Source organism: Gossypium raimondii, chromosome 9 (genome assembly GCF_025698545.1).
Source record: "Gossypium raimondii isolate GPD5lz chromosome 9, ASM2569854v1, whole genome shotgun sequence".
Lineage (NCBI taxonomy): Eukaryota > Viridiplantae > Streptophyta > Magnoliopsida > Malvales > Malvaceae > Gossypium > Gossypium raimondii.
The window spans coordinates 32,740,848-32,768,037 of NC_068573.1; the positions used below are offsets into that span (position 1 = coordinate 32,740,848).

The window sequence follows — 27,190 nt, forward strand, 5'->3', positions numbered from 1 at the left end:
ATTTGAACAATGTGTATTTATTTCCTTAATAAAGCCCAATCTGGAAATTTCAAAAAAAAAAAAACTCAAATTTGTTCAAAATAAGTTTAATTGAGTTTATTTGATAAAAAAAATCAAATTCAATTGTTGTAGCTATTTAATTAATCATTTATCTTCTAAAGATAAATATGATTGTTGATATCACATTCGATTATTTGTATTTAAACATTAGTTTAATTAATATTTTTTAATTAATACTAGAAATTTTATTATACTCTTACCATAAATATATAATATAAATATGTGTTTATATAATTGAAAAGTAATAAAGTGTGAATGATTAAAATTAAAATGTATAAAAATATCCAAATAAAACTTAATTGAGTGATAAATTAAAGATTTTATTAGTGCAAATAATTTAAGTTCAAATCCCACTATATATATTTTTACTGGTTTTTCTTAAATAGAAAAACTAAAATACTCTTAAATAATATACTTATTTTAATTATAAAAAATATTTTCGTAATTTAACAATTGAGTTAGTGACGTGGTAACACCAACTCAAGAAAATAGTTAAATAATTGTATAAATTATGTTAAAATAAAATAGTTCAGTTGAACTTATTCATAAATGAACTTTTATAAAAAAAAAGAGAGTAAATTACAATGTAACTAAACTATTAATAAATTTATATTTTGATTATTTAACTTCAAAAGTTATAAAATTGTCATTGAATTATTCAAAAGTTTTCATTTAACTTACCAAACTGTTAAAATGTTGTTGTATGACATTCTTTGGTTACACTACTTGCACCAACCGAAAGCTCTTCTCATTTTTTTATACTATTTAGTCTTTATTATTATTATTATTATTATTATTATAAAACAACTTTTAATGTTATAAATCTACGAACTAAAATTTCAACAACTTTCTTTTCGATCTCCAACATTAACCGTCAAATCAATTTGGATCTAAAATATTAATTATTGATGGATAATGATCTATTGTACCGATTGTCGAATTGTTGCTTGGAGCTTGATAGTCGAACTTAAAAAAAAACCTTAATAGCCCAGTTACTTTAATAAAAACTTTTAAAGAATTCAGTTACTTAAATGAAAACACTTAAATTGTCCAATGGTCATTTTGTAACTCTTTGAAATTGAGTAACCAAAATATAAATTTACTAATAGCTTAGTAATTTTTTGTATAATTTACTCTATTTAATTCTATTTTATAATTTCCTGTAGTATGATTATTAATATATTTATATTTCTGAAATAAGCAAAATGCCTCGTATAGCGCAATCGAGGCAGTGAGTGGCACTTTAGTAAATTTATTAAAAATTAATAATTTATTTGGTCTTTTAATTTTATAAAAAATATTTTTATTTTCTATTTTAATTTTTATTTTAGAGTCACTGAACTTGGATCTTTTTCAGGTAGATAAAATTTCTGTATTTAATTAATTTTTAAAATTCAAAATATAAAATTAAATGTTAAAAAGACGAAAATTAAATAAAACTAAAATAAATATTTTACAAAATTAAAGGACCAAATAATCATTATACCATCTGTTAACTCCAAAGCATCTTAGCGGAAAATTTTATTTTATGTTTATTTTTCTCACATACAGAGAAGAGCTCTCTCTCTCTTACATTACACCAAAACAAAAACCCCTTTCTTTCTCTACATCAAAAGCGCGATCTCGATCCCCACCTTCTTCATCTTTTTATTTTAATCTGAAAAAATGGTAAGTTTAATTTCTTGATCCCTTTGATTCCGCTCTAGATCTGGTTCAAATCTCTTTGATTCACATTCATTTCTCCAATTTTTGTTTAACATATGGAACTTGAAACGGGAGGACTTTTGAATTATGTTTGATTCGAGTTTGGAATTTCTCCGTTTTCGTTATCATTTATGCGGCAGGGATGGAGAGTTAGGGATTTGAATGTAGTTGAGATCTGCTCTGTGATTTTTTTTTGGAGTCTTTGGAATTTGGATATTAATGTGGCGATTATGAATTTTGATTTATTGATCTCTTTTGAACGGGTTTGATTTAAGATCTGTTGCATGGTTTCGACTAATAGTGTGGTCTTTTTTTTTTTTTTTGTGTTTAACAGCCACTCAGACTCGAAATTAAGGTATGTGTTATTCATTTCATTTGAGTTAAGTTTTATCTGTGGATTAGATCTAGTTATTATTATTGTATGAATGTTTGGTAAATTTTGTGAGTAATGTTCTTAATTGGTGATATTTGTATCAGAGGAAACTTGCTCAAAGATCAGAGAGAGTAAAATCTGTAGATCTTCATCCAACTGAACCATGGTACCTCTATCCTATATTGACATTTCCATTTATTTGAACATTAATTTTTAAAGTCTGAAGGCTAAATTTCATATGTTCTAATTGTTATCTCAGGATTCTAGCAAGCTTGTATTCTGGGACTGTTTGTATCTGGAATTACCAGTCACAGGTACGGGAGTTATACTGATTGTCGTAATGCCTGCAAAAACTAGAATTTTTTCTGTCTTCATGTTAGTGAAATGCCAGAATCTGGAAAAATGGGCTAATAATTAGATATATTTAATGGTTACAATTAGTGTATAAAACTTAGATAACTTTTTTGTTTGCTTTTTTTTTTTAAACATTTTTTCCATAGCATATACTTTAAGTTGTGACTAGGAGAATCAATCGTGAAACATTAATGATAGAGCTTGAATTTATGTTGCTCTTCGAAGCATGGTTTTCGCCCTCTTTCATATGCACTTCTTTGGTTTTATTAGAATGCTGTTTGAGAAACTATGGCATATTAGATGATAATTTTCCCTTCAGATTTTTCTCACGGAAGTCCATTAGTTTGAGTAAGCCTTAATCTGGACTAAATGTCCATTCTGCTTGAACCAAAGGTTTATTCAGAAACAGAAAAAAATTATGTTAGTTACCACACCGAAAAATGTGTTATCAGAACTTACTCATAACTCTTTACTTGGATCACAAATTTCTTTTATATCAGAGAAACCATAGGGCATAAACTTGTGCTGCTTATCTGGCTTTATAAAAAATTATGCATCTTGAATTGACTCTTTCTTTTTGGCAGTTCTACCATGAGCTTCTGCTTAAAAAAAAGCTTTTACCAAAATATCTAAAATGTTGGTAAACCCTTAGATATTTTGGTAAAAGCTTTTGCTAAACAATTTTTAGTGAGCTCACCCTAGAATTTCCCTTTTTATTAGGAGTGATCGGTTTCTTGTTCCATCGTTTCTTTTATGGTCATAGTTCTCTCATTTTAGTCTGACTCATAAACTCATTAACCCGAACTCTTTAGACTATATGGCTATTATCTATTTCTATTTTATGATTAAACTATCATCTATAGTTTCATATAAGCACAGCTACTAGCTTAAATTCTGTTTAACTCTAAGAAACATAGAAACATGTATCCATTTTAGTTCTATGTATATGGATGTGACACTTGTCCTTTATCTTTGAAATCTTTTTCTTTCTTTTATGAATGATACATCTTTTGTTTACACTTTGACATAATTCTTTCACTTACTGTTTAGTGTTAACTTTAACTGTCTTTGGTGCACACAGACCATGGCTAAATCTTTTGAGGTCACTGAGTTGCCGGGTATGTATTCATCTGTGTTTACAATGCACTTATCTCGGTCTGATGATACTACTTTTCAGTTTCTGTTTTTGTCGTGATAAAGTCATTATTATTCTCTGAAGTGGTTGACATCTTGCGTTTGCAGTTAGGTCGGCCAAGTTTGTAGCACGCAAACAGTGGGTTGTTGCTGGAGCTGATGATATGTTTATTCGTGTATACAATTACAACACCATGGATAAGGTCAAAGTATTTGAGGCACATACTGATTACATTAGATGTGTGGCTGTTCATCCTACTCTTCCATATGTGTTGTCATCATCTGATGATATGCTCATAAAACTTTGGGACTGGGAGAAGGGTTGGGTGTGTACTCAGATATTTGAGGGACATTCTCATTATGTCATGCAAGTGACCTTTAATCCCAAAGACACTAACACTTTTGCCAGTGCATCTCTTGACCGTACTATAAAGGTAACACGGCTTTTCTGTTTTTAGTTTTCTTTTCACAGTTTCTTTCTTCATTTGGTATAACCATGCTAAGTTTTCCTTGGATCTGTTTGAAATTTCTAGATATGGAACCTTGGCTCTCCTGATCCAAATTTTACTTTGGATGCCCATCAGAAAGGTGTAAATTGCGTTGATTACTTTACAGGTGGTGATAAGCCCTATCTGATTACTGGTTCTGATGATCACACTGCTAAGGTATGCAGCTAGTTTTTACTGTTAGTGCTGCTATATTCTGATCATAAGTAAATGTTGAGGAACTATTCATGGATAAATTCTGCGGATGGCAGGTATGGGACTACCAAACCAAGAGCTGTGTTCAAACATTGGAAGGCCACACACACAATGTTTCTGCAGTTTGTTTCCATCCTGAACTTCCAATTATTCTTACTGGTTCTGAGGATGGGACGGTTCGTATCTGGCATGCTACCACTTATAGGTAAATCTTGAGATAGAAAATATTTCTGGTTGAGCATCATTGAGATAGATGTAGCAATTCATGGTTGAGAGTCACATTAGTGATTTACCGTTAATATTTCTTCCTTGCATAAACTTAAGTGTTTTCTTAAGATACTTTTATCTTAATAGTCTTTGATGTATGCAATGAGATTTTAAAATTTCTTCAACTATTAGACTTTTTAACCAATTCATTTATTTTCAGGCTTGAAAATACCTTGAATTATGGTCTTGAGAGAGTTTGGGCAATTGGATATATGAAAGGTTCACGAAGGTAATTTCTTTTGGTTAAATTATGCAACAATGTTATGTTACGTTTATTTATTTTTAATTTCAGATTAACTTTTCTCTAGATTATTTATTTATAATCATTTTTGGTCATTAAATGCTAATATAATTCCTATCCGCTCAAAGAATGTGAGAAATTAATTAAAACTGTTTTTCTTTCAGGTTAATTATCCTGACTTATTTAGTTACATATTTTTTTCTGCGTGTAATACGAAGATGCTAGATTTCTGAATTGAGATCTTGGTTAGTTTATTTGACACTTCTTATTTGATAATCGGCTACAACTAAAACTACCAAACTCTTTCCTTCCTACAGGATTGTGATTGGGTATGATGAAGGAACTATTATGGTGAAAATTGGCCGTGAAGTACCTGTAGCAAGTATGGACAACAGTGGGAAAATCATATGGGCTAAGCACAATGAAATTCAAACTGTGAATATTAAGAGTGTTGGAGCAGATTTTGAGGTAGTTTTTCGTTTAAGAAATTTTCCTTCGTCATTCATGGCTTGGCTTTCAATATTGGGTTTTCCACCTTAAGGTGATGACGTAAGCTTTTTTTGCTTTGGTTCTTAGGTTTCTGATGGAGAAAGATTGCCCTTGGCTGTCAAGGAATTGGGCACCTGTGATCTATACCCTCAAGTGAGTCATACCCCCATTTAAATGAATTTTCCATTACATTAATGATCGCTCCTAATTTTTATTTTATTTTTGTAAGTTCTATTTATGTTTTGATGTGTGCAACCTTTTACCCTTTATCTTGTTATTCTCAGAGCTTAAAGCATAACCCAAATGGGAGGTTTGTTGTTGTTTGTGGAGATGGTGAGTACATCATATATACGGCTTTGGCGTGGAGAAATAGGTCATTTGGTTCTGCATTGGAATTTGTTTGGTCATCTGAAGGAGAGTATGCTGTTAGAGAAAGCTCATCAAAGATTAAAATTTTCAGCAAAAATTTCCAGGTTTGTGCTATTTTATCATTTAGATGGTTCTTATCTTAATCTAAAGTAGTTATAGAAAAAGTATGTGTACAAGCACATTCTGTTTTCGCTTGTTAAAAGATATGTTATAAGCAACAGATTAATTTCAGCTGAAGAGCTGGATCTAATAGGATGAACAGAACTTTGGTTAGGGTAGGGGATTTCAATTTTCTTTTCTTCTTTTTTTTAGAAAAAAATTATTTTGAACAATTGACTGACTGTTCTTTAATCGTATAATGGTATTTTGCATTGTAATTGTTAAGGAATTTTATTTAATGCAATGTTTTAGCTTCATTTGTAAAATGTAGTGGTCTTGACTGAGATTTAACATTTCCAGGAAAAAAGGAGTGTCCGTCCAACATTCTCCGCTGAGCGTATTTTTGGGGGTACTTTATTGGCGATGTGCTCCAATGATTTTATTTGTTTTTATGATTGGGCTGAGTGCAGGTTGATTCGTCGAATTGATGTTACTGTGAAAGTAAGCTGAAATAACTCTTTGAGCCCCTTTTGTTTCATTTTGGCTACCTTGCATCCTAAAACCCTTATTGCTTTGTGTTTCTAAAATGGTAGAATCTCTACTGGGCCGATAGTGGTGATTTGGTGGCCATTGCCAGTGATACATCTTTCTATATTCTAAAGTATAATGTAAGTAATGTAATCTGCTTCTTAAATCTGCAAAGCCTTTTTTACAGACTTGTCTATTAAATTGACACTTCTTACAGTTATACATAACTAAATTTGATATTTTCATCTTGCAGAGGGATGTAGTTCAATCTTACTTGGATAGTGGAAGACCAGTTGATGAACAAGGAGTTGAGGATGCATTTGAGCTTCTTCATGAAAATAACGAACGTGTCAGGACTGGCATTTGGGTTGGGGATTGTTTCATTTACAACAACTCTTCATGGAGACTTAATTACTGTGTCGGTGGAGAGGTATTTGCATTCTTTTTATCCTTGGCTTGAAGGGTTCCATGTGTTTATGCTTTGGTTTGTGTAGGTTTTGATGGTTTCATTTTGATAATGGAATGATTTTAGGTGACCACTATGTTTCATTTGGACCGTCCTATGTACTTGCTGGGATATCTTGCAAGTCAAAGTCGGGTGTATCTGATAGACAAAGAGTTTAAGTGAGTGGCTAGTTGCAGCTATTCTTTGGTCAAAATGAAAAAAATTGTTTTGCTTTGAAAATACATTATTAACGCCTATTTGCCCTTGTCTGTCATATTGTGCAGTGTTATGGGGTACACATTACTTCTCAGCCTAATTGAGTACAAAACTCTTGTGATGCGTGGAGAGTTGGAAAGGGCCAATGAAATTTTACCTTCAATTCCCAAAGAGCACCATAATAGGTATGTTTACACCTTTGAAATATTTTCCTTTCATTAAAGATTATTGTTGACCATCTTTCCTTCTCTTTTCCTTTGAAATATTTTGAAGTTTTTGGTTCTTAATTAGTCATTTGTGCTGAATATTCATGCCTCTTGTGGTTGGATTACGTTTTCATCTATGGTAATATCTGCCTCATCTCCATGCCTTTAGAAACCTAGAATTCCAAATCTAACCTGACTCCTATGTATCTTACCAAAAGCTGGTCCATGTTCCTTTGTGTATTTGTTCTACCCTTCTGAAGGCCTTTAATTTAAAATTTTATTAAGTTCATTTTCTCTGTTTTTAAGTTGTGATTATTGAAAATTTTATTAGATTTAATTAATGGATTGCCTTGATTTATAGTGTGGCTCATTTCCTGGAATCACGAGGTATGATAGAGGATGCTTTAGAAGTAGCTACAGACCCTGATTACAGATTTGAGCTTGCCATACAGCTTGGTAAATTAGGTATTGCTAAGGTAAGGAAGTTGTTTAATTGGTTTGGGGATAGAAATATGTTTTCATAGATCCTTTTTTCTGGAATCTCTGTATGATATATTCCATTTTGTATTAAGCTTGATTGCGCCATTTAAAAAATTTCCTATCCTCACTAGATAGTCACTCACTATTGTGCAGGAGATAGCCACTGAAGTTCAGAGTGAGTCTAAATGGAAGCAGTTGGGAGAATTAGCTATGTCCACTGGAAAGGTGTTGTGTACTCTCTAATTTGCCAAATTTGTTTCAGTTCCATCTCGCTCTGTTATGATTGCCATTCTTGATTCTCCCATCACTTTTCTTGGTAGCTTCTTTTGCCGGTATATTGGTATCATGAAGTTTTTGCAAATCACAATTTGAAAATATTCATTGCAGTTGCTTTAGGAGTAAAATCTGTCTTAAGGTTATGGGAGTAGACAGCTTTGCGTTTCAATAAATATTTCTAAATTTGTCTGAGCTTTTTGGCTTGGTAGGTTGTTCAACTGGTAAATAAATTGGATGAAGACCATTTCTATGTTTGGCCAGTGTCTTGTTTTATGCTAATGTTGTACATTACATTTTACTGATGTGGACATTGAACTTTAATACATGAACTAACTGTTTGTTTTAATGTTGCTCTATGAACATACAGGTTATACAAATTGTTAGTTTCAATAACTAATAATATCTTTTATTAATTATGCTAAATTTGTCATTACAGCTACAAATGGCTGAGGAATGCATGAAGCATGCAATGGACCTGAGTGGTTTACTGCTGCTTTATTCCTCTTTGGGAGATGCAGAAGGAATATCAAGACTTGCATCCCTTTCCAAAGAGCAAGGGAAGAATAATGTTGCTTTCCTTTGTTTATTCATGTTGGGTAAATTGGAGGATTGCCTCCAGCTTCTGGTGGAAAGGTAATTCCTTATCAAGTACCTTAAACAGTAGACTGGCCTTCATGTTACCAAAGTTATGGATATATTGAAGTATTCCTTTTGCAGCAATCGGATACCAGAGGCTGCTCTGATGGCACGATCTTATCTTCCAAGCAAGGTTTCAGAAATAGTAGCAATTTGGAGAAAAGACCTCAACAAGGTTTGTTGATGTGCTTGTTTCTCAGTTGCCTTTTTTTTTTCGTGCTTCTTTATGGGTTGGCTTAGCTGTATTATCACCTTTTGTTCTTTTCATTCCACTTGTTTGATTTTCCGAATGGTTGTACAGATTCAAATTATTGCATTTCTTTAATCAGTAAATATAACACTATTTTTCTTTCTCCGTTCTCTATTATTTCTTTCTGAATCGTGCATTAGTATTGTATGTGTCTCAACATTGTCCTGAATACCATTGTCAGAATATCTATTTTGTCCCACTTTTATCTCTGATGTGAAGTAATCTTGACTTCTTGCCTTTTTGGTCAAATTGATGGTTAATATTTTTCTGAAAAATATTTGTCTGAAATTCTGCTTATAGAGCTTTACATCTGAAAGCTAAGGACAACAATCTTATTCTTTTTTGCAAACAGTGCAGCAGTTTAGTACCGCCGGAATCTTGGTGGGAATCTTTTTAATTTAATAACTCATTGGTTGTGGAGTGTTTTAAATATACTTCCAAGTGGTCTTTAATTTCTTTGTACCCTTGCAACATGAATCTGTTGTACTTGTATGTTTCTTTGTAATCATACTCAAAGCTATATGCCCTAACATTCTTATGTTACTGCTTAATGGTTCAGTTTGCATAACTATTTTGACACTACTTTTACACATCTGAAGGTTAATCCAAAAGCTGCTGAATCTTTGTCTGATCCTGAAGAATATCCCAACTTGTTTGAGGATTGGCAACTTGCTCTTACTCTTGAATCTCAAGTAGCAGAAACAAGGTAGAAATCATGATCGCTTCTGTTACTTAGTTGTGTTATTTGTTACCAATTTTCTATCCAATGTTATTAAAGAGGATTTCTTTCTGTTATTTTAGTGTTACTGATTCTGGTGTGATCTCTTTGTACAAAGCAATTTTAGTTTGCGATTGTGTTTGGCCTTTCTTGGTTGCTCTGCAGTTTTTTTCTTTACTAGCTTTGTTGTGGTTGAAATGTCCTTTTTTTTTTCCTGTCTCACATGGATATGCTATTAACTTTCAATTTGGTTATAGGGGCATTTATCCTCCTGCCGCAGACTATTTGAAACATGCTGATAGATCTCATATGACACTTGTGGAGACTTTCAGAAACATGCCAACAGAGGAGGAGCCTCTTGAGAATGGTGACCTTGATCATGAGGTATACCGTTCATATCCATCTGTTTTTCTTTTATGTAGGCAACTTCTAACATAAAAACTGCTTTGATATGATCAGAATCTAGAGGACCAGAATGGAGAAGAGGGTAGCCAAGAGGAGGCTGTTGTTGTGGATGCTGATTCAAACGATGGTGCAGTGCTCGTTAATGGCAATGAACCTGAAGAAGAGTGGGGTACGAATAATGAAGGAACCCCGTCAGCCTAAAAGCAATTGGTCGGGGCAGTGTGAAAATCGAAATTTTGTCTCTGGTGATTAATTGTTTCTGAAATGCAATTTCTAACCCGTTTCTCTTTTGGGCTTCTCTGATGAATCGTTTTAATCTTGTTTGTCTTTGGAATTTGCTACATGTTTGGTTGCTAAATAACTTGATTATGATATTATTTATAGCCCTTTTTTTCTCCTTTCTGTGACTTTCTCGTATTTACAAATTTAGGCCCCAAACTTGGGCTAGAAATAGTTTATCCGAGTCTGATGCCTATTAGTATCGACGAGTATGATGCGCATCCATTGGCTTCTGATACCTTATATTCCCTGTAACTGTTATCATCTAATTTGTGTTTCTGCATCAATTTATTGCCATCTAGCATCAAACCAATAATGATAACTCTTTTTTTCTTTAATTCTACCATAGAACATTAAAGCTTGTTAAATTCTTTTCCATTTGGTGCTTTCGGCAATTCTGTAATGCCTTTGATTCTTATCATCTTTTCCCCTATTGGCAGTGCTTACACCGGATCACTAGGTTCCGTCAAGACATTCAGTTCGAGCTCTATTCAGAACATATTTAAGGTGAGAAACCATAATCGTTGTTATTATTTCTTAAAGGAGAAAACATTATTAGTCATATTTTTTTTCCCAAATAAATCTAGAATGGAGAACTTCATTTGGTTTAGAATTTTTGTACCGGATTTTGCCATATGTTAGAGATGCATGCAAATCATTTTACTTTGGAATAAACCCACGACACGAGTAATAATTTACTCAAAAATATGGTTTGATTTTTCTTTTCCACCGTCGTAACTATTTTATTTAACTAGCAGATTTCGACCTAGACAGATGTGATATTAAAATATAGAGATGGCTGATTGTCTTGCGTTCCTGGAGGTTTGGTTTGGATCTATCTATAAAAGCACATTGAATTTTGGGATGGGGGCATAATACAAAGTATTTTCAATTAAGCGTTCCAGTTATGATATTAGATTCTTGGCCTTTTGGGTTTTTAGCATATAATATATATATGTTCTTTTTTTTTTTTTATTCTGAGGCATTTTGGTCCAAGATTTTTTATTGTGCCATTGTGAATGTAGAAAGAACTTGAGAATCCTAGTGATGATTTGATTTAACCAAATCGAGTTGAGCCCATTTTATGTTAGGTTTTAAATTTTAGGTACACTATTTGCCTAATTGCCTCGCTCCATATCAAAACTTGTATTGTAAAACATATCTACATAATAATAAAATAAAAAAAAACATTTTCATGTCATATATCATATCGTGTTTGCCTATTCGACTGGCTATATTTTGAGACGTTAAAAAATATTTTTTGAGGTCAATTGACTTTTAGTTTATTTGGCATTGTTCTTCGGACGCTGGTTTTTAATGACAGTACTTAAAATGCATTTTTTTTCGGTTTTAAAATGTAATAAAATGACAATGTTCTATTTATTATTATTATAAAAGTGACGCTTATTTATTTTGATTCTCAAAACTCTCCCAACCCCTTCAATTTAAATTATGAATTGAAGTTTTAGAACTCTTAAAACATTTAACAGAATCAAAATATTTTTCTCTTAATCAAACTAGCTGAAGTTTTAAAAATCGCAGTTAATTCAGTTGGATAATTGAAATTCGTTACATTCTTTTTCTATTTTGACTCAAACTAGTTTAAAACAACAGTACCATGATAATGTTCTATATCATCTTAAGATTTGAACAGAAAGAAGACAGAAACGACGAATAATGCAATGAATGAAAACATTAATATTGTGTTTGTTTCACTGAAAATAATTTTGAAAAATTATTTCAGGAGAATGGATTGATTTTTTGGTGTTTGGATGATTTTACATAAAATTTTTATTTGCTTGGTAAATTTTTTAAAATTATTTCCATAAAATGGATACAACATAAATTATATTGTTACAAAATATTATAAATAATTTTATTTTGACAATCGAAATTTATTTTACAACAAGATAATATTCTATAATAACTAATATTTTATATAAGCTCAACAATAACCAATTTCTAATTAGAACTTAATTTGAAGTTACATATATTACATATATGATAGTGGTATAGTGGAACTAGAAAAGATAAATGAAGCTAAGTTGGATTTAAACAAATATTCATATTTATATAATTAAAATATTCATATTTTGTAACATAAAATAATAATTACAAAATATTTGTAAGTTGTGATATCTATTATTCAAATATTAATATTGAATATATTTAATAAAGTATTATGAATATTACTTAAAATTTAAAATTATTATTAATGTTAGAATTTATTATTAAAATAAAATTGTAATATGGAATAATTTTATTAAAATAATAAACATATTAATTATATTATTAAGTATAAGTATGTATTTTAATAATATAAAAATATAATATTTGAGATCAAACTATTTTAAAATTCAAAATTATTATTATTAATATAATAATACTTCATTTTTATAATAAAATTAAGTTTCACAATAACCTTTTATAAAAGAATACTTGCACTTTTGAAAAGGAAAGTAAATTTTCAGAAAAAAACTTATTTTTATTGACTAGTACATTATTTTCATTAATCAAATTATTTTTCGTGAAACAAACATATAAAAATACAAAAGAAGTATGCCAGTTTTCTTAAATTAAGCACACCCTAAATTAAAAATATTACATTAAAGCATAATAACAAACATTACATTAAAAATAATATCTATGACAATACTAAATTAAAAAATATTAATATCATTTTTCATAATGTTTTCTTTTCTATTATATTAATAGTTATAAGCCCATTTTGACTGTATATTAGGCTTATTGATATATAATATATGTTAGGCTTATATATATTATTAAATTTTGATTAATAACATGTTTTCGAATCAAATTAATTGATAATTAAACTTTTAAAAAATCCATAATTGACCCAAATCAAATTAATTTCGGTAGCCAACTGAATTAATTTGATTTTAACTAGAGTATGAATACCCCTAAAATTGGAGGCAACTTCAAGATTAAGTGCGTTTGAATCCACGTCCTTTTGATTGTTACAATAACAATAATAATTGAGTTAAAACTCAATAGACAAAAGTGATAGTTTTCAACTTAGTTATATAAAAGAATTTATCATATACTATGTAGGAATAATATTTGATACACTGCTGGTGGAGTTTTTAGATTCCACAAGTAGAGTCAAGGGGTTAAGTGGTTGACAAGTATCTCATAGGGGTATAATAAAATATTAAAAAACCACATGATAATTTTTTAAAATTACTTATGAAATAAAAAAATACACTTTCAATGTACCAAATATTAACTCATATATATATATTATAAGTATACAACATTTATGGAAACTTTTCTATGTGGGTACTATTTTTTACAAGTGTATAATTTCGTTACTTTACTATATTTCATATTAAATGTGGACCCTATTGTTGAAAAAAATAAAGGATCAAATATTTGAAAATTCTTTTAAGGAATTAATTTTACTTTAAATATTTTATTATTATAATACTAATCCACCTTAAATATATAATGTCAAAAAAGAACTTTACATAATTAATTACACTGAACAATTAAAAAATATTTCAAGTAGTTTTAAAATATTTTATCTATGAAAGAATATGTACAAATTTATGTATCATATTTTACAAAAAAAAAATACAAAAAATAATTTAATATATCTTAATTAATATATATAATTAATTTATGTATTGCACGAGAAAGAAACCGTTTTAAAAATATATTATGTAAAAACATAAAATACAAAAATAATCTTACATTATTATTTACTTATTTATAAAAAATTATTCTTTTCCAACTAAGAAAGTGCCATTGTAATGAGTGACACTATTCTTAATCAAGAGCATCATAATATTACATCACAAAACAAAAACTTTATATTAAAAAATATTTTAAGCACTTATTTAACAATTAATTTATATGTGAAGTGGTAAAGTATTTGCGTAATATATACTCATCAATCTTGAATTAATCCCTAAACATTTAGTTTTTTTTAAAGAAAATTTATCCAATATATTGTAATTTTTAGATTCTATAAGCGGGTTGAGGGTGTTATATGTGTCGTATAGGGTATACTAAAAAAACTAGAAATTAAATATATAAATAAATTTGACACTTGTCGCATCTTCAACCCATTTGTGGAGTCTAAAAAACTCCACAAGCTGTGTATAAAACAATTACCTTCTTTTAAGTAGTGATTGTTAGTTGTTTTTGTCACACCCCAAATCTAACGGATCCGAGAAGAAGGCGTATAGTTGTGAAATTATTTGTTTGGCGTATTATAATTGTATAATCTGCCAATTAACAGATTTTTGACGAACTAATGTTTGGCGTATAAAGTGCCCGCCCATAGAAGTATTTAAGGATTTATTCTCGTAGTATTCCTCAATAGAAGAAAGAGTACGACAAGCCAAGAGTGCACCTCAGAAGTTTTGGTCAAGTATAACACACCATATATGAGTTATTGCCATAGTTATGGTATGCCTGGTTTGTTCGAACGATGTGTATGCGGGGTTCTGTAACGTGATTGGCTGAGGGTCAACTGAATGGTTTGATCAATCAAATAGCATCAACATCAAATTCTCTTTTATATTTTCTTTGATTTTTGTAGGACATTAAAGGGTGTTAGGAAATGTGTCAATATTGTAGTAAACATGTAACTGATTTCTATTTATTTGAACGATGAATAAATAAATTTCACATTTCACTGTTATGTCTTTCGTATTTCTGTCTTTCATATTTTGCATGCATAACAAAATTGTGACAAACAAATATTAGCTCATTGATTGTCTAAGTTTAAACTGATGATAAGTGGCATTGTAAGAACGTTTACATTGCGAGAAAGATAACTTACTTCAGTAGATAATTTAAACGAGTCTGTAATCCCATAAAAGAATCAAAGTGAGCATTTGATTCAATTACTGAGAAGGATTATTATGTCGTCTACAATTCCAATTGAGGAAATGACTAGTCTTGGGTATCGGAGCAATTGGCTCCACGGGTAGAGACATAGATGTATTCATTGGAAGAATGATACATTAGACTGGACTCAAAATGAGTTAATTCTAAATCCATTTGTGAATTAATTTACTTGTGACATTCATGGTGTGATTTACCTAAATCCTAAGTTAGTCACTGACGATGCGTATGTAACTCATGTGCTTTGATATAAATGGAGAATTATGCTCTAAAGATGATCGAGCTGATAGTCGATATGTTGGGTACATGACTTGTGTATGACATGACTTTACTAGCAACAGTGGAATTCATAGTTCAATTAAAGAGCTAACGATATCTCTTATTGGAATTATGTGAATTGATAAATATGAAACGTGACCATGGGTTGCTTGTTTTAGAATAAACAATTTATCACAGTCATTCGTTGACGGTGATCATATTAATCATTAAGAAGACACAATTGTGACAATGAGGTAAAATAGGATTGTATTGAGTGAACAAATTAAACTCAAAGGAATCAAGGATATCATATGAGGGTAACACAACATGACGAAGTCATTGGACAAAGCAGTTGGATGAATTGCTTTTGTAAAGAGTATACAATAAGAAGTTTTTAATCATTATACTTCTTGTAGATTGACTCCATGATTAGGTAATTGCAAATTATTGGAATGATACTTCTGGACATAATTGTGATTATTAGAGCCTAATTGTATATGTCCGATTGGTCCCTTTGCTAGCTTAACAATAACTTGATCGGACTACATTTGAATCAGAAGAAAATTCTACGACTTTGAAAATAATTTAATTGAGTCGATTTTTTTGATGTGAAATTAAATTGGACAGTTGTAAGAATTGTTCAACTAGAGAATTTGATTAAAGAATTTTCTTGAAAAATTAATTTGGAAAATCTAAGTGATTTTTGGGAAAATTAATTTTGATCAAGTAAAAATAAATTATTCAAATTAATAAAAATTGATATGATATTTTTAGAAATTAATTTTCAAGTCAGATAGTTGACCCAATGGGTAATTGAACTTGAAAATTGGATCTGAGATTGTAAATTGGGCCTGGGAGCCCAAAATTGAGACCAAGACCCAAAAATTGGTTGAATTGAGCTTGGTACGTGAAACCGGGCCGACGGTCCAATCGGTGGCTAGATTAGATCGGTCGGACCGTCACTGGCCCGAACCGAACCGACAAAAACCAAACCAGCTCGAGATGCCGGCGGCTGCGACAGCGACATTCCGGTGGCCAAAAAATGGTCGATGACGGTGGGTCTTCGGTGGTTGAGCAGTGGAAGAATTACACTCCTACTTGGACTGTACCAGAGAATTTGATTTCAGATTAACTATTCCAAAAATAATATTGTTTTAATATATTTAATATTAAATTAAATTTAATACTTATCTTAATAGTATTTTATTAATTTAATGTTAAAACGATTATCTTAATATTAAATTAAATTTAATGTTTATCTTGTAGATAAATATTCTATTAATTTAATAAGATTTAATATTCAATTTAATCTAATATTTATCTTGATAATTATTATATTAATTTATTATTAAAGTGATTAAGTTTAATCATAGTTGAACTCTTTAAACTCTCCTTATATAAAGAGAGCTTTGGGTCATTATTTTCCACACTTGAATTTAAGAGAAAGTTGTAGAGAGAAAATTCTCTGAAGAGATTATTTCAGAAAATTTCTAGAGATATTTTTCTTATTTACAACTTTGTCTAAATTTTAGTGAAATTACAAAATTACCCCACTAGTAATTTTTGTGAATTTTTTATTTTATTTTAAGCGAGTCCACACTCGAGAGACATGAGCTTGAGGATAGCGAAAAAGACTACTCGGTTGAAGCGTTCATCCTAGACAAATCGAGAAAGTACAATTTTGATTAAATGTTTATTACTTTAGATATTACAACCAAGTTCTTGTTTTGGAATTTTTTTTAAAAGAAAATTGATTTTTCCGTTGCGTTTTTCAAACCATTTTTTCCCAAAAAAGGGACCACTTCTGTATGCATTTCACACTTGTCAAAATCCATTAAGAGGTATCGGATGTATATATATAGTGAGAAGGGATCGTCTGAATGGTTTTTCTTCCTTCAACATTACCCTCTGGTTATTCTTCTTCTTTATTAAGTTGGAAGCTAAGGTTTTGAGTTAATCAATGGATATTCCATCTCCTGGTAAGTCTGATAGCTTTGCATGTTAAGTTTTTGAAAGAGTAAGGAATGTTAAGAAGTATATAAACAACAAGTTATGAATAAGAGGCCCTGCATGGGGCTCGTCTGTAGTTGACATGATAGCAAATTGTTTATTAATGAGTTTTTAATAATGGTTCCATGTTCTTTAAATAGTTGTTTCTGGTGGTTTGTGAAGGGTGCTCGAGTTTGAAACTTCAAGCTACAGTATATGTGAGTCTCTACCTTGACTCATTCATGTAAACTATTCAAGTAGAGACATATATGATGATAACTTCTTGGATAATTGGTAAGTGTGAAGTATAGTAATGATGTTGCATATTTGTATTTGAAGTAAATGAGTTGTTGTATGAATAAAATGATGTGTGATGTAAACGCATGTGAAATCAGGAATGGAAAGGTTAATTTTGTTAATAATATATGAACAAGTCAAGTATGAAAATGAACCAGGGTAAGTGTATGCTGAGTTGGATAAGTCAACAACCATTTGTGATGCATTCGGTAGGGCATGTACATTGTTAACCAGATTGATAGATCACAATGATAACAAGAATACTTGTGGTGGTAATTCTAGTGAGATAAAAACTGGACTGACAGATTGTAACACCCCAAACCCGGCCTGAACATTATGGTCGAATCTGGCGATGTCACATGGTAGTGTGTTTGAAAACCGTAGGTTGTGTTGGAAAATCGTAACTTTGCTTAAAACAATTTCCCCTTAGAAACTTTTAAGAATTTCTTATTAATTCTAAAGTCGTGTTAATTAATTAGTTGAAAATTTTCAAAATGTTTAATCTATGCGGAAGCTTTTAAGACAGTTTGCTTATTTGTGTATATTTTGTTAAAACGTTTGATTCATTTTGAAAACTTGATTATTCCTATCACTAACAGTTATAAACAAAACGATATAAATCCCAAATTAAAAATAAGAATCTAAAGAGGCCTTTATTATAGTAAAATACCCCCAAAATAAAAGTAAAATTATTATTAGGTACTAAGTCGAATAAAATAGGTCGTGTGGCCACCGCTGAGTCCACCATCGCACCGATCCGCCTATGTCTAGGGATTACCTGTACAGTTAAATCAGAAGGGTGAGTTTACAAAAACTCCGTATGTAATCCCATATAAAGCAAACAGACAAAAAATAATCACAGTCTGGGCCTAAGCCCTTTTTAGTGTTAGAGACAATACCAGTTTGGGATTTAGCCCATCTCAGCACACAAGCAATCATATGTTTGGGCCTTGGTCCATTACAGTAACAATAACCAGTACATAACAAATTATACAATATACAGGTCCTACCCAACCAGCCTCTACACTTCATCTTTGTCCAACCCTACACTCCATGTGGGGATATAATCAACCCACCCATCCCTACACTCTAAAGTAGTACCAAATGCGGCACTAGACAGTAGTTGCAGTTGAGCTGCCAGTAAATTAGGCTTGGGGCCTTTCACTACACTTCTTCCAATCAATATCAATCATCAACCCAATGCAATGCATCATACAGTCATGTCATGGTATCATGTATAAACAATATGGAGTATATATCATGCTCAAAGTACAAACATACATAGCTATCTCGTATAAATATATAATAGTTTTTCGGCTATTTCATTCAATTAGGGGTCTAGGTAAACTTACCGACCTTTCAGTAGGTTCACAGTCGACTTGGGCGATCTGTGCAACCTTAACAATCAAACAGTGAAAATGGGCCCGCAGACCCATATTGTAAGCCCAGGTAGGCCCACACGCTCGTGAGGCCCACACGGCCTAAAATGGCATTGATCGTGTGGTTTACACAGTCTAGCCTAATATTCTCACATGCTCGTGTGGTTAACCTGTGTGGGGCCCACACACCCGTGTGGCCCACACGGCCTAATTCGGCCCGGCCCATGATTCGCACATGGCCAGCCTTATCGATCACACGCCCATGTTCGATCACACGGCCTACCACATGCCCGTGTGGCATCAACAATCACATTTTTAGGCTTTTCGCCTATTTTTGTTTTCAGAGTTGTGTTTACACACCTGATTCCGATTCTTTGCAAAAACACTCTTGAACACCTAAGACCTATCAATTGACTAGTATAACACTGTATTATACACCTCAATCAACAACCAATTAACTAAAATCGAAAATCATACTTCTAACACCTTAACCGAACTCTTACTTTCCGAACATCGAAAGTTTCTCTCTATAATTTGGCACCAACACAGCCCTTCGCTCTAGACTTTTGGCTGTCATCACAATTAACAAAGATTCCCCAATTACCAACTTAATAACCGAATATTAAAACACCCTTATTAGTCGTAAAATAATGATTTAATCAAGACCCCAATATCAATGGCGGTTCAATAAGCATGATCTACTTACCAACGGCAACTCTGTCCTTAACTCTCCAACCTTAGCAGCAACATAAACCGCTTACTGCCTTTTGCCTACCATAAGTAACAACAATCTCCTTAGTCACCAACCAAGAATCAATTAACAAAAGGCGAAAACACTACTTACCAAACGCACAAAAGCATAACGTAGAAGACAAGTTGCGGCATGTAAGAGAGTTTAGGAAAGACTGGATCAATGGAGAAGCCAAAGTAGTAGAAGAATGAAGTTTTTCAGCAAGTAATCGGTAGCAAATAAAAAGAGAAGAAAAGAAAAACTAGAAGAGCAAATCAGCAATAGTGAAGCAGAAAAAGAACGGCAGAGAAAATGGATTCAAAATGTTAAAAAAGGTATAAAGGCCGAAATTTGGGAAAAGTATGAGAAGCTGAAATTTGAAAAAAATATAATAAGAAAATAAAAATAAAATCCCATAATCTTCTTTTAAAAATCGGCCACCACTTTTCTCAACAACCGAATTTGAAAACCACTCAAACACTTCAGTGTTTCGGCTAAACCAAAACACCTACATGGCACAAGCAACAAAATAAGTCCTTTGCTTACACAAAGACTCAGCCTCCAGACCTCCTGCCCATTTGCACTCCACTTAGCCACCAGACCAGCAAGCCCATTTTGACATATTTCATCAACATTTATTTATAAGCCTACTGATTAGAGATAAGGGTTTATTCATTTAAAAACAAAAATCTGCCCAAGCTAAGGCTTGAACTTGAGACCTCTTAATCACTCCCCAGAACACTTAACCACTAAAGCAGACATATATTTGTATCACAAATACACAAAAATAAATATAAGAGATTTTTGGGGCGTTACACAGATCATGACATGAAGATGTATAAGTCCATATAGCTGAGACCCATGGCATAATATGACAATAAGAATATTCATGGTGATGCATTCAGTGAGATGTAAACTGGATTGATAGATCACGACATGAAGATATGTGTAAGTCTATGAGGGAGAAACCCATGGCACCTTTTGTGAAAGTTTGTCGGAACAGTAAACACGTGATTCTATGTGATACTTGTGTGGCGTAATCTGCTAAGCCTTAGTGGCGTATTCTGTGTTGCCCTTGTGGCAAATTCTGAGACGCCTACGGGGCGTATTCGGTGATGTCTATGTGACAGAATCTGGTAAACCGCCTTTGTGGCAAAATCTGGGTAAGTTATGAGATTTCTTTGATAACTAACTCTATGATAATGATTTGATAAGTTTGAAGATAACTTGGTTTGGTTAGTCTTATGATGAAGTTGAATGAGCTTTAAGAGGCGTTTCCTGAAAGAAAGTATACATCTGTATTTCTAAAGAGGAAATTCGCCATGGTAGTCTACTAGTATAGGATATTGGTGTATTCGTAGTTATGAAAGGTGTAAGTGTTCGTTGGACTAAGTTTGTCTACGTTATGTAGGGATGAAATTTGAGTTATCTGGTATCTTTCATATCTGAATAGTTTCATGTCTCGTTCTGAGGTTATTTGGAATCTGAGCTGATTGTCAATTTGGGCGTTCTTGCGTTTTGTAACATGGTCATCTGAAATTCCTCTAGATGACCTGGAACGTTTCATTATCAGTATATATTATGATTTTGGGTTGATTCAAGACATGATCTGATAGGTAGTTTGTTAGTTACCAGATGCAATATGAGAGTCTGACAGAGGTAAGATCAATATGGAGTTCAACTTAAGAGGTCCATTAGTTTTTCTATTCGCCAAGAGAAGCATTTGTGAGTACCCATCCTGGGAAAAAGTATTTTTTTATCAATTGGGAAAATGTATTTTATGTGTATTTGAAGGGGATTTCATCATTGGTATGCTTTGTATAGATATTCTTCTGAGAGATACCTTGGTTGTTCTAAGGAGGAATAAGATATGTATCGTTTGGTAAGATCTGGAGTTAGCCAATGAGTGAAGTAGGAGTTGATACATTAAGTATGAAAGTCGGCGTATAGGTATATAATTGATATTATGAAAGTATTAGCCAAAGATAGAGATGCAATCCAAAATTTTTAAGATGAGGAGTTCAACTGGAAAGGCTCTAAGGTATTTCATATTAAAGCTCACTAAGTTTATGTGAACTTACAAAGTGTTTGTTTATATTTCAGGTCTTGCCGAGTGAGTACTCCAGGAGAGATCAAGCCAGGAATGCGACAGGGAAACGACGAGTTGGGTAAAGGACATCTTAGGAGTATGACATATAGTTCCCTATGCCAAAAAGAGTCTATCTTTAATAAACTTTTGCGTTGTAATGTATTATATATATATATATATATTAAGTTCTGTTGTATTCTTGAATATTTTATTTATTTCTTTTGTTCAGAAAACATTTATTAAAGTAATAAGAAATATGTTGAAAAAGGATTATACGCAGATTGTTTAAAATTTATGCTAAGTGTTTGTATGTCATAACATCTAATATCCGGACTAGGTGAATCGGGTTTGGGTAGAGGGTGATACAATTTTATTTAAACATTTCAGTATAAAAATAATAAAAGATAAAAAACTATTATTTTTACTTTCCTAAAATAGTTATTTTATGCCACTTCTTTAGCCAAATTGGTATCGAATTGACTTATAACACTAAACTCAATAAGGGTTTTATTATAGTATGTATATATGTACGAGATAACATTATAATACCATAACAGTAAAAGTATTATAGAGGCCTTTGTATTAGGAGTTAAATTGTACCCTCTACTCAAAAAATATGCAAATCAGTCATTATATGTTAGATCAAAGAGTAATTTTTTTGTTAAAAATTGACGTGGTTGATAGAATAACCGGACAATGACACGTGATGTGCCATATATATCTCATGCTGACGTACATAGTCCAATTTTTAATAATAATAATAGATAAAATTTTTAACAGAAAGATTTATTTACTTTTTTTTATTTAAAATATAGAAATTAACTTACCGAGAGAATAAAATTGAGATTAACTCCTAATCCATCAATCATTTACCTACCATAGCTTACTCTACTTCCGCCAAAGGTTGAGCAGTGTGGAAGGATAGATTGGCCTGCTAGAGTTGTGATTTTGTGGCTTAAAAATTTAATTCCTTGGTAGCTGATTGACAGACTGTATCCTATGGTTTATTAGGGCCTGCCTTCAACCATAGCTGCCCCCAACACTGCTTATGACCCAAAAATAAGACCAAACTGGTAAATCGAATCAACATCCAAATTCTTAAAAATTGAGCCATGTGTCTAAAATATTTATTCGAATGTTAAAATATCTATACATAGAAATACATATATATTTGAATTCCGTTTAATTCATTTTGAGAGCTTAAGCTCCATAAACTCGAGCTATTTAGGAAGTTGAATTCAAGACTTGAGCAGCTCATTCGCTTGATTGAGTTTTTCTTTAATATATTTATAATTAGTAATTTAAACTTGAACTTGAGCTTAAGTAAAAATAATTAAAAAAAAAAGGAGAGAGTTTGAATTAAATTAAATTAAGATTTAAGCCTAGAAATTTTAGTCAAGCTCAAGCTTCTTACAAGTTCAGCTTGTATTTGACTCCATTACTTACCTATCATCCCAACATTTTGTATTAATGTAATTAACAAAATATAAATCTCCGAATATTAATATCTACATATCCTCCAATTTCATAGTGATAATAATAATAATGAATGTATAAAAAATCATGTATTATTACAAACGTTTGTCCACTATGAGTTTTTATTTATTTTCAGTTAATAATATAAAATTTTATGCATTGTTCAAATATAAATCCATTCTTTTAAAATTTAAAGTAACTTATTTTATATAATGCCTAAACTAAGCATAACTTTAAATTCCTAAAAGTAAAAATCAGATAAAAATTACACGCTTAAATTTTAAATTATTTTCACTATTATCTGGATCTTGTTATATATTAGTAAAATATAAATATTTAACATTTAATTCTCTTCTAAATAATTAAACGAGTTATCGATTTTGTACATAATATAATTTTAGAAGCAGTTAAAGATTTGCTTTTAAGTACTTATACTCTTTTAACATTTAAAATTTAGTCTCTTTATTTTTATTTTTAAAATTTAGTTTCTCAACTTTTAAATTTTAAAATATAAATTCCATTATTAACATTGTTAATTTTTTTCGGTTCATTACAACATTTATTTTGTTTCATAACTATAAAGTGAATATTTTTAATTTTAAAATATCGTATCAGCTAATTTAACAAAAAAATTTAAATCGTAAAATCTAAAAAAAAAAATTTAATTCCAAAAATTTACGAAGGCGGTCCACGTGGGAGCTCAATACATTGCATGCCGCATAACTTTATATAAATAAACAAACCTTCTCTCATACACTAAAAAGAACCACCAAGCACATATATACATCTTTCTTCCTATAGTACTGCGAAAGGAAAGGAAAAGGAAAAGAATGGAGAAAAGTAGAGTTTCAGTGGTGGTGATGATTTGTTTAGTAGTGGGGGTTTTACTTATAGAACCAACAGCAGCTGATTTTAACGCCATGGTATTCGGGCTCTGCTATGGACCTTGCTATGTGCTCTGCCGCATTCGACCGGGAACCTCCAATATAACTTGCGCTCTCAAATGCCTCACAAGTTGCATCATTAAGAAATCTAATACAGTCGGCACCGTTGGAGACACCCAATCGTTTTGCCACCTTGGTTGTGCTTCCGCCATGTGTTCCAACTTAAGCTCCGATAATGATCCTGGTAATCCCTTTCTTTCTCCTTTTTTATTTAAGTTACCAACCTCAATAATATTTTAAAACAATTTCATTATAAGTTGATTATATTTACTCATTTTAACATTATAGAAATATTTATAGCCATTTCCTAACTCATAAATAGGATAAACGCACTCGAACCAACATCTTCATGCATTGACTACAATATTTATGTCAAATCGAATTAAATGTAACAATATTCATTGACAATTTCAAGAATATTAAATTTTATATAATAAATATACTATTTATTTTTCTTTTACACCGAAAATATATTTATTAAAATTTCATGGAATTGTTAAAATACTTTAATTCAAATGGTAGAAAGAAAGTATTCATATTCATGATGTCCTTGTTGAAATGTTATTATAGATAAAATTTTATTTATTTATAAAAATATAAAAATACAAAACACCCTTATAATTATATAATTTTCTTTGAAAAAAATAACATAGAAAATTTCAGGTTTAAACAGAATTGATTATATTTATTTTTAATTATATCAGTAATAAAATATAAATATTAAAATACATAGACCATGACAAACTATAATGTGACCACTGATAATAAAAATATGAAAATTTATTAGAAAATAAACTGTATTTTTAATATAAAAACTTTAGATATCTTTAAATTGATTTAACTGTTAGGATAAATTTGTAAGATTTTTAAATAATTTCACTTGAGATCTGTTGAAGTTGTGACATCGATTTTATTTGATATTTTTAATATATTAAGGTTTTTATTTATTTATTGGTTTAAATTTGTCAGCTACAAAGGCAGTTGAAAGCTGTGTGGGAGGTTGCTCAGAGACATGCGCCAGGAAGAGCTGATGAAGACGCCATTAAAGAGATAATAGTAAATGAATAAAAGCCCTTTTTATTTGGGTTTATCTTTAAATGTTTTTTCTTTTAATACTCCCTCTAATGGAATAATATAATGTAAAACATATATTATATTTAATATTTGGGTTAGTCTGAACGTAAAAAATTTGGCTCTTTTATTTTCAATTTAATATTTGCTGAAATATTGCAATATTTTTAATATCACTTCAACTATTTATCACAAGAGATTGTTTACAATTTGGGTAAGTGTCAAATTTTTGCAAAAGAGCAAAAAAAAATCATGCACTTCAATTCAGTTTGTAGCAAAAAATTAGGTGATGTCGTGTTCAGAATAGAATACAGAATAGTTGAATCGGATATTACTTGAAACGAAAAAAACAATAAAAACATAATTTGAAACCTAATATATAACATCTGAAAAGCTCTTATTTGAGCATTTTGAAAGGTTCAACCTTTATTTAAGTACTTTCGTAAATGTTTTGTCATTGTATGTTCATTTTGAATGGTCTGGCCCTTATGTGAGCAACCTCCAAAAGATTGAATCCCAATTTGAACATTGAGCAAAATAATAATAACAATAACGCAACGTTTGGTTACTAATGTAATAACATGAGGAAAAAACTTATTTAACACATATGTTCTAAAATAGTTAGATATAAACTAAAGAACGATTAGTACAAATTTAAACATGCAATTAGAAAGATGAATAAAATCTCTTATAAAAAAAAATATGACTTTTTCAAAATAAGCAAAAAAATTTCCTTATCTTTGCCACAAACAAATCATGTGAGTGGCTAAACATTTACCAATTGTGATTAGTTTATAACTAACCAATGACTAAAACATGTGGAAGAAAATAATACTCCAGCCAAATGTATCATAAAGGTTAACGTATGCCTTAGCTTCTAAACTTGACAATTTGTACATAGTTTGTACGTAATATTTTTTTGGATCTAACTAGTACTTGAACTTGAAAATCGTTAATCAAGTTGGTACTTTTTTTAGATACCTGATTAATGCCGTTAAATTTTATGTTGGTAGCTAATAAAACATTGGCACGTGTCCTAAAATTAAATAAAGAGGTTAATGTATACTTTAACCCCTAAACTTGACAATTTGGCTTTAATTAGTATCTAGACTCTTTTTTTTTTACCTAATTGGTACTTAAATTTAAAATTATAACTAAATTGGTACTTCTTTTAGGTAGAAGGTTGATGCCATTAAATTTTATGCTTAAATCCATTAGAATGTCAACACATGTCATAGAAAACAAAAAATATATATTCCAATTAAAGAATATGAATTTTAGCAAATTTATCTTTTATTTCATGTGCATAATCAACCAAGACCTAGACAATGATTGTCTATATTCTTTTAATCTGAAGAACTATTTATTTAGGTTTATTTTGGATCTATACTTTTAGCAATTTTATTTTATTCACAATGTCAAATAATAACATATATATTTTAAAAACAACTCTAGGTATTTTAGAAAAATCCCATTTTTAGACTTTTATAATTCTTTTAAAATTTAGGATTTTATTTTTATTTTTTATTTCACGTGCATGATAAATTTGGACAAATAATTATTTAGTTTCATTTGAATTTAGACAACAATTTATCCAAATTTATTCTAAACATGAACTTGTAATCATTATATATATTATAATTTAAAATAATATATATTTAAAAAGATTCTATATTTTATAATATAAATTCCAGGTTTTAGAAATGTTCGAAGTTTTAAAAATTAAATTCTGAGTAGGAGGAAAAGAAGCATTTTAACACAAACTAAAGTGTTTTTAAATTGAGTTTTATAATTAAATAAAATTTTGATTAATTAGATAATTAATAAAACTTTCTCAAGTGTAATTAAAAAA

General features: G+C 30.6%; 2 protein-coding genes across 3 annotated transcripts; both read left to right on the forward strand.

Moving 5' to 3' along the window:
* The first annotated feature begins 1,579 nt into the window (after window positions 1-1,579).
* Window positions 1,580-11,433, forward strand: LOC105799085 (coatomer subunit beta'-2). 2 transcript variants are annotated; one of them, XR_001135452.2, is made up of 26 exons: window positions 1,580-1,728; window positions 2,099-2,119; window positions 2,242-2,303; window positions 2,397-2,451; window positions 3,573-3,609; window positions 3,734-4,059; window positions 4,159-4,290; window positions 4,383-4,531; window positions 4,754-4,822; window positions 5,152-5,302; window positions 5,411-5,476; window positions 5,608-5,796; window positions 6,152-6,292; window positions 6,385-6,459; window positions 6,573-6,749; window positions 6,852-6,943; window positions 7,049-7,165; window positions 7,548-7,662; window positions 7,820-7,891; window positions 8,379-8,575; window positions 8,660-8,753; window positions 9,428-9,534; window positions 9,804-9,930; window positions 10,006-10,196; window positions 10,671-10,737; window positions 10,989-11,433. XR_001135452.2 is itself a non-coding variant. In XM_012629441.2 (26 exons), exons 1-25 carry the CDS (start codon window positions 1,726-1,728, stop codon window positions 10,688-10,690), a joined length of 2,709 nt encoding a protein of 902 aa, XP_012484895.1. In that variant the 5' UTR covers window positions 1,580-1,725; the 3' UTR covers window positions 10,691-10,737; window positions 10,989-11,433. The 2 variants fall into 2 exon arrangements, 1 of the variants encoding a protein (XP_012484895.1); XM_012629441.2 differs by having other exon boundaries at window positions 10,006-10,120.
* A 12,654-nt stretch (window positions 11,434-24,087) lies between these two features.
* On the forward strand, window positions 24,088-25,533 carry LOC105797907 (thionin-like protein 2). The gene is made up of 2 exons (XM_012627785.2): window positions 24,088-24,451; window positions 25,237-25,533. Exons 1-2 carry the CDS (start codon window positions 24,154-24,156, stop codon window positions 25,296-25,298), a joined length of 360 nt encoding a protein of 119 aa, XP_012483239.1. The 5' UTR covers window positions 24,088-24,153; the 3' UTR covers window positions 25,299-25,533.
* The last annotated feature ends 1,657 nt before the right edge of the window (window positions 25,534-27,190 follow it).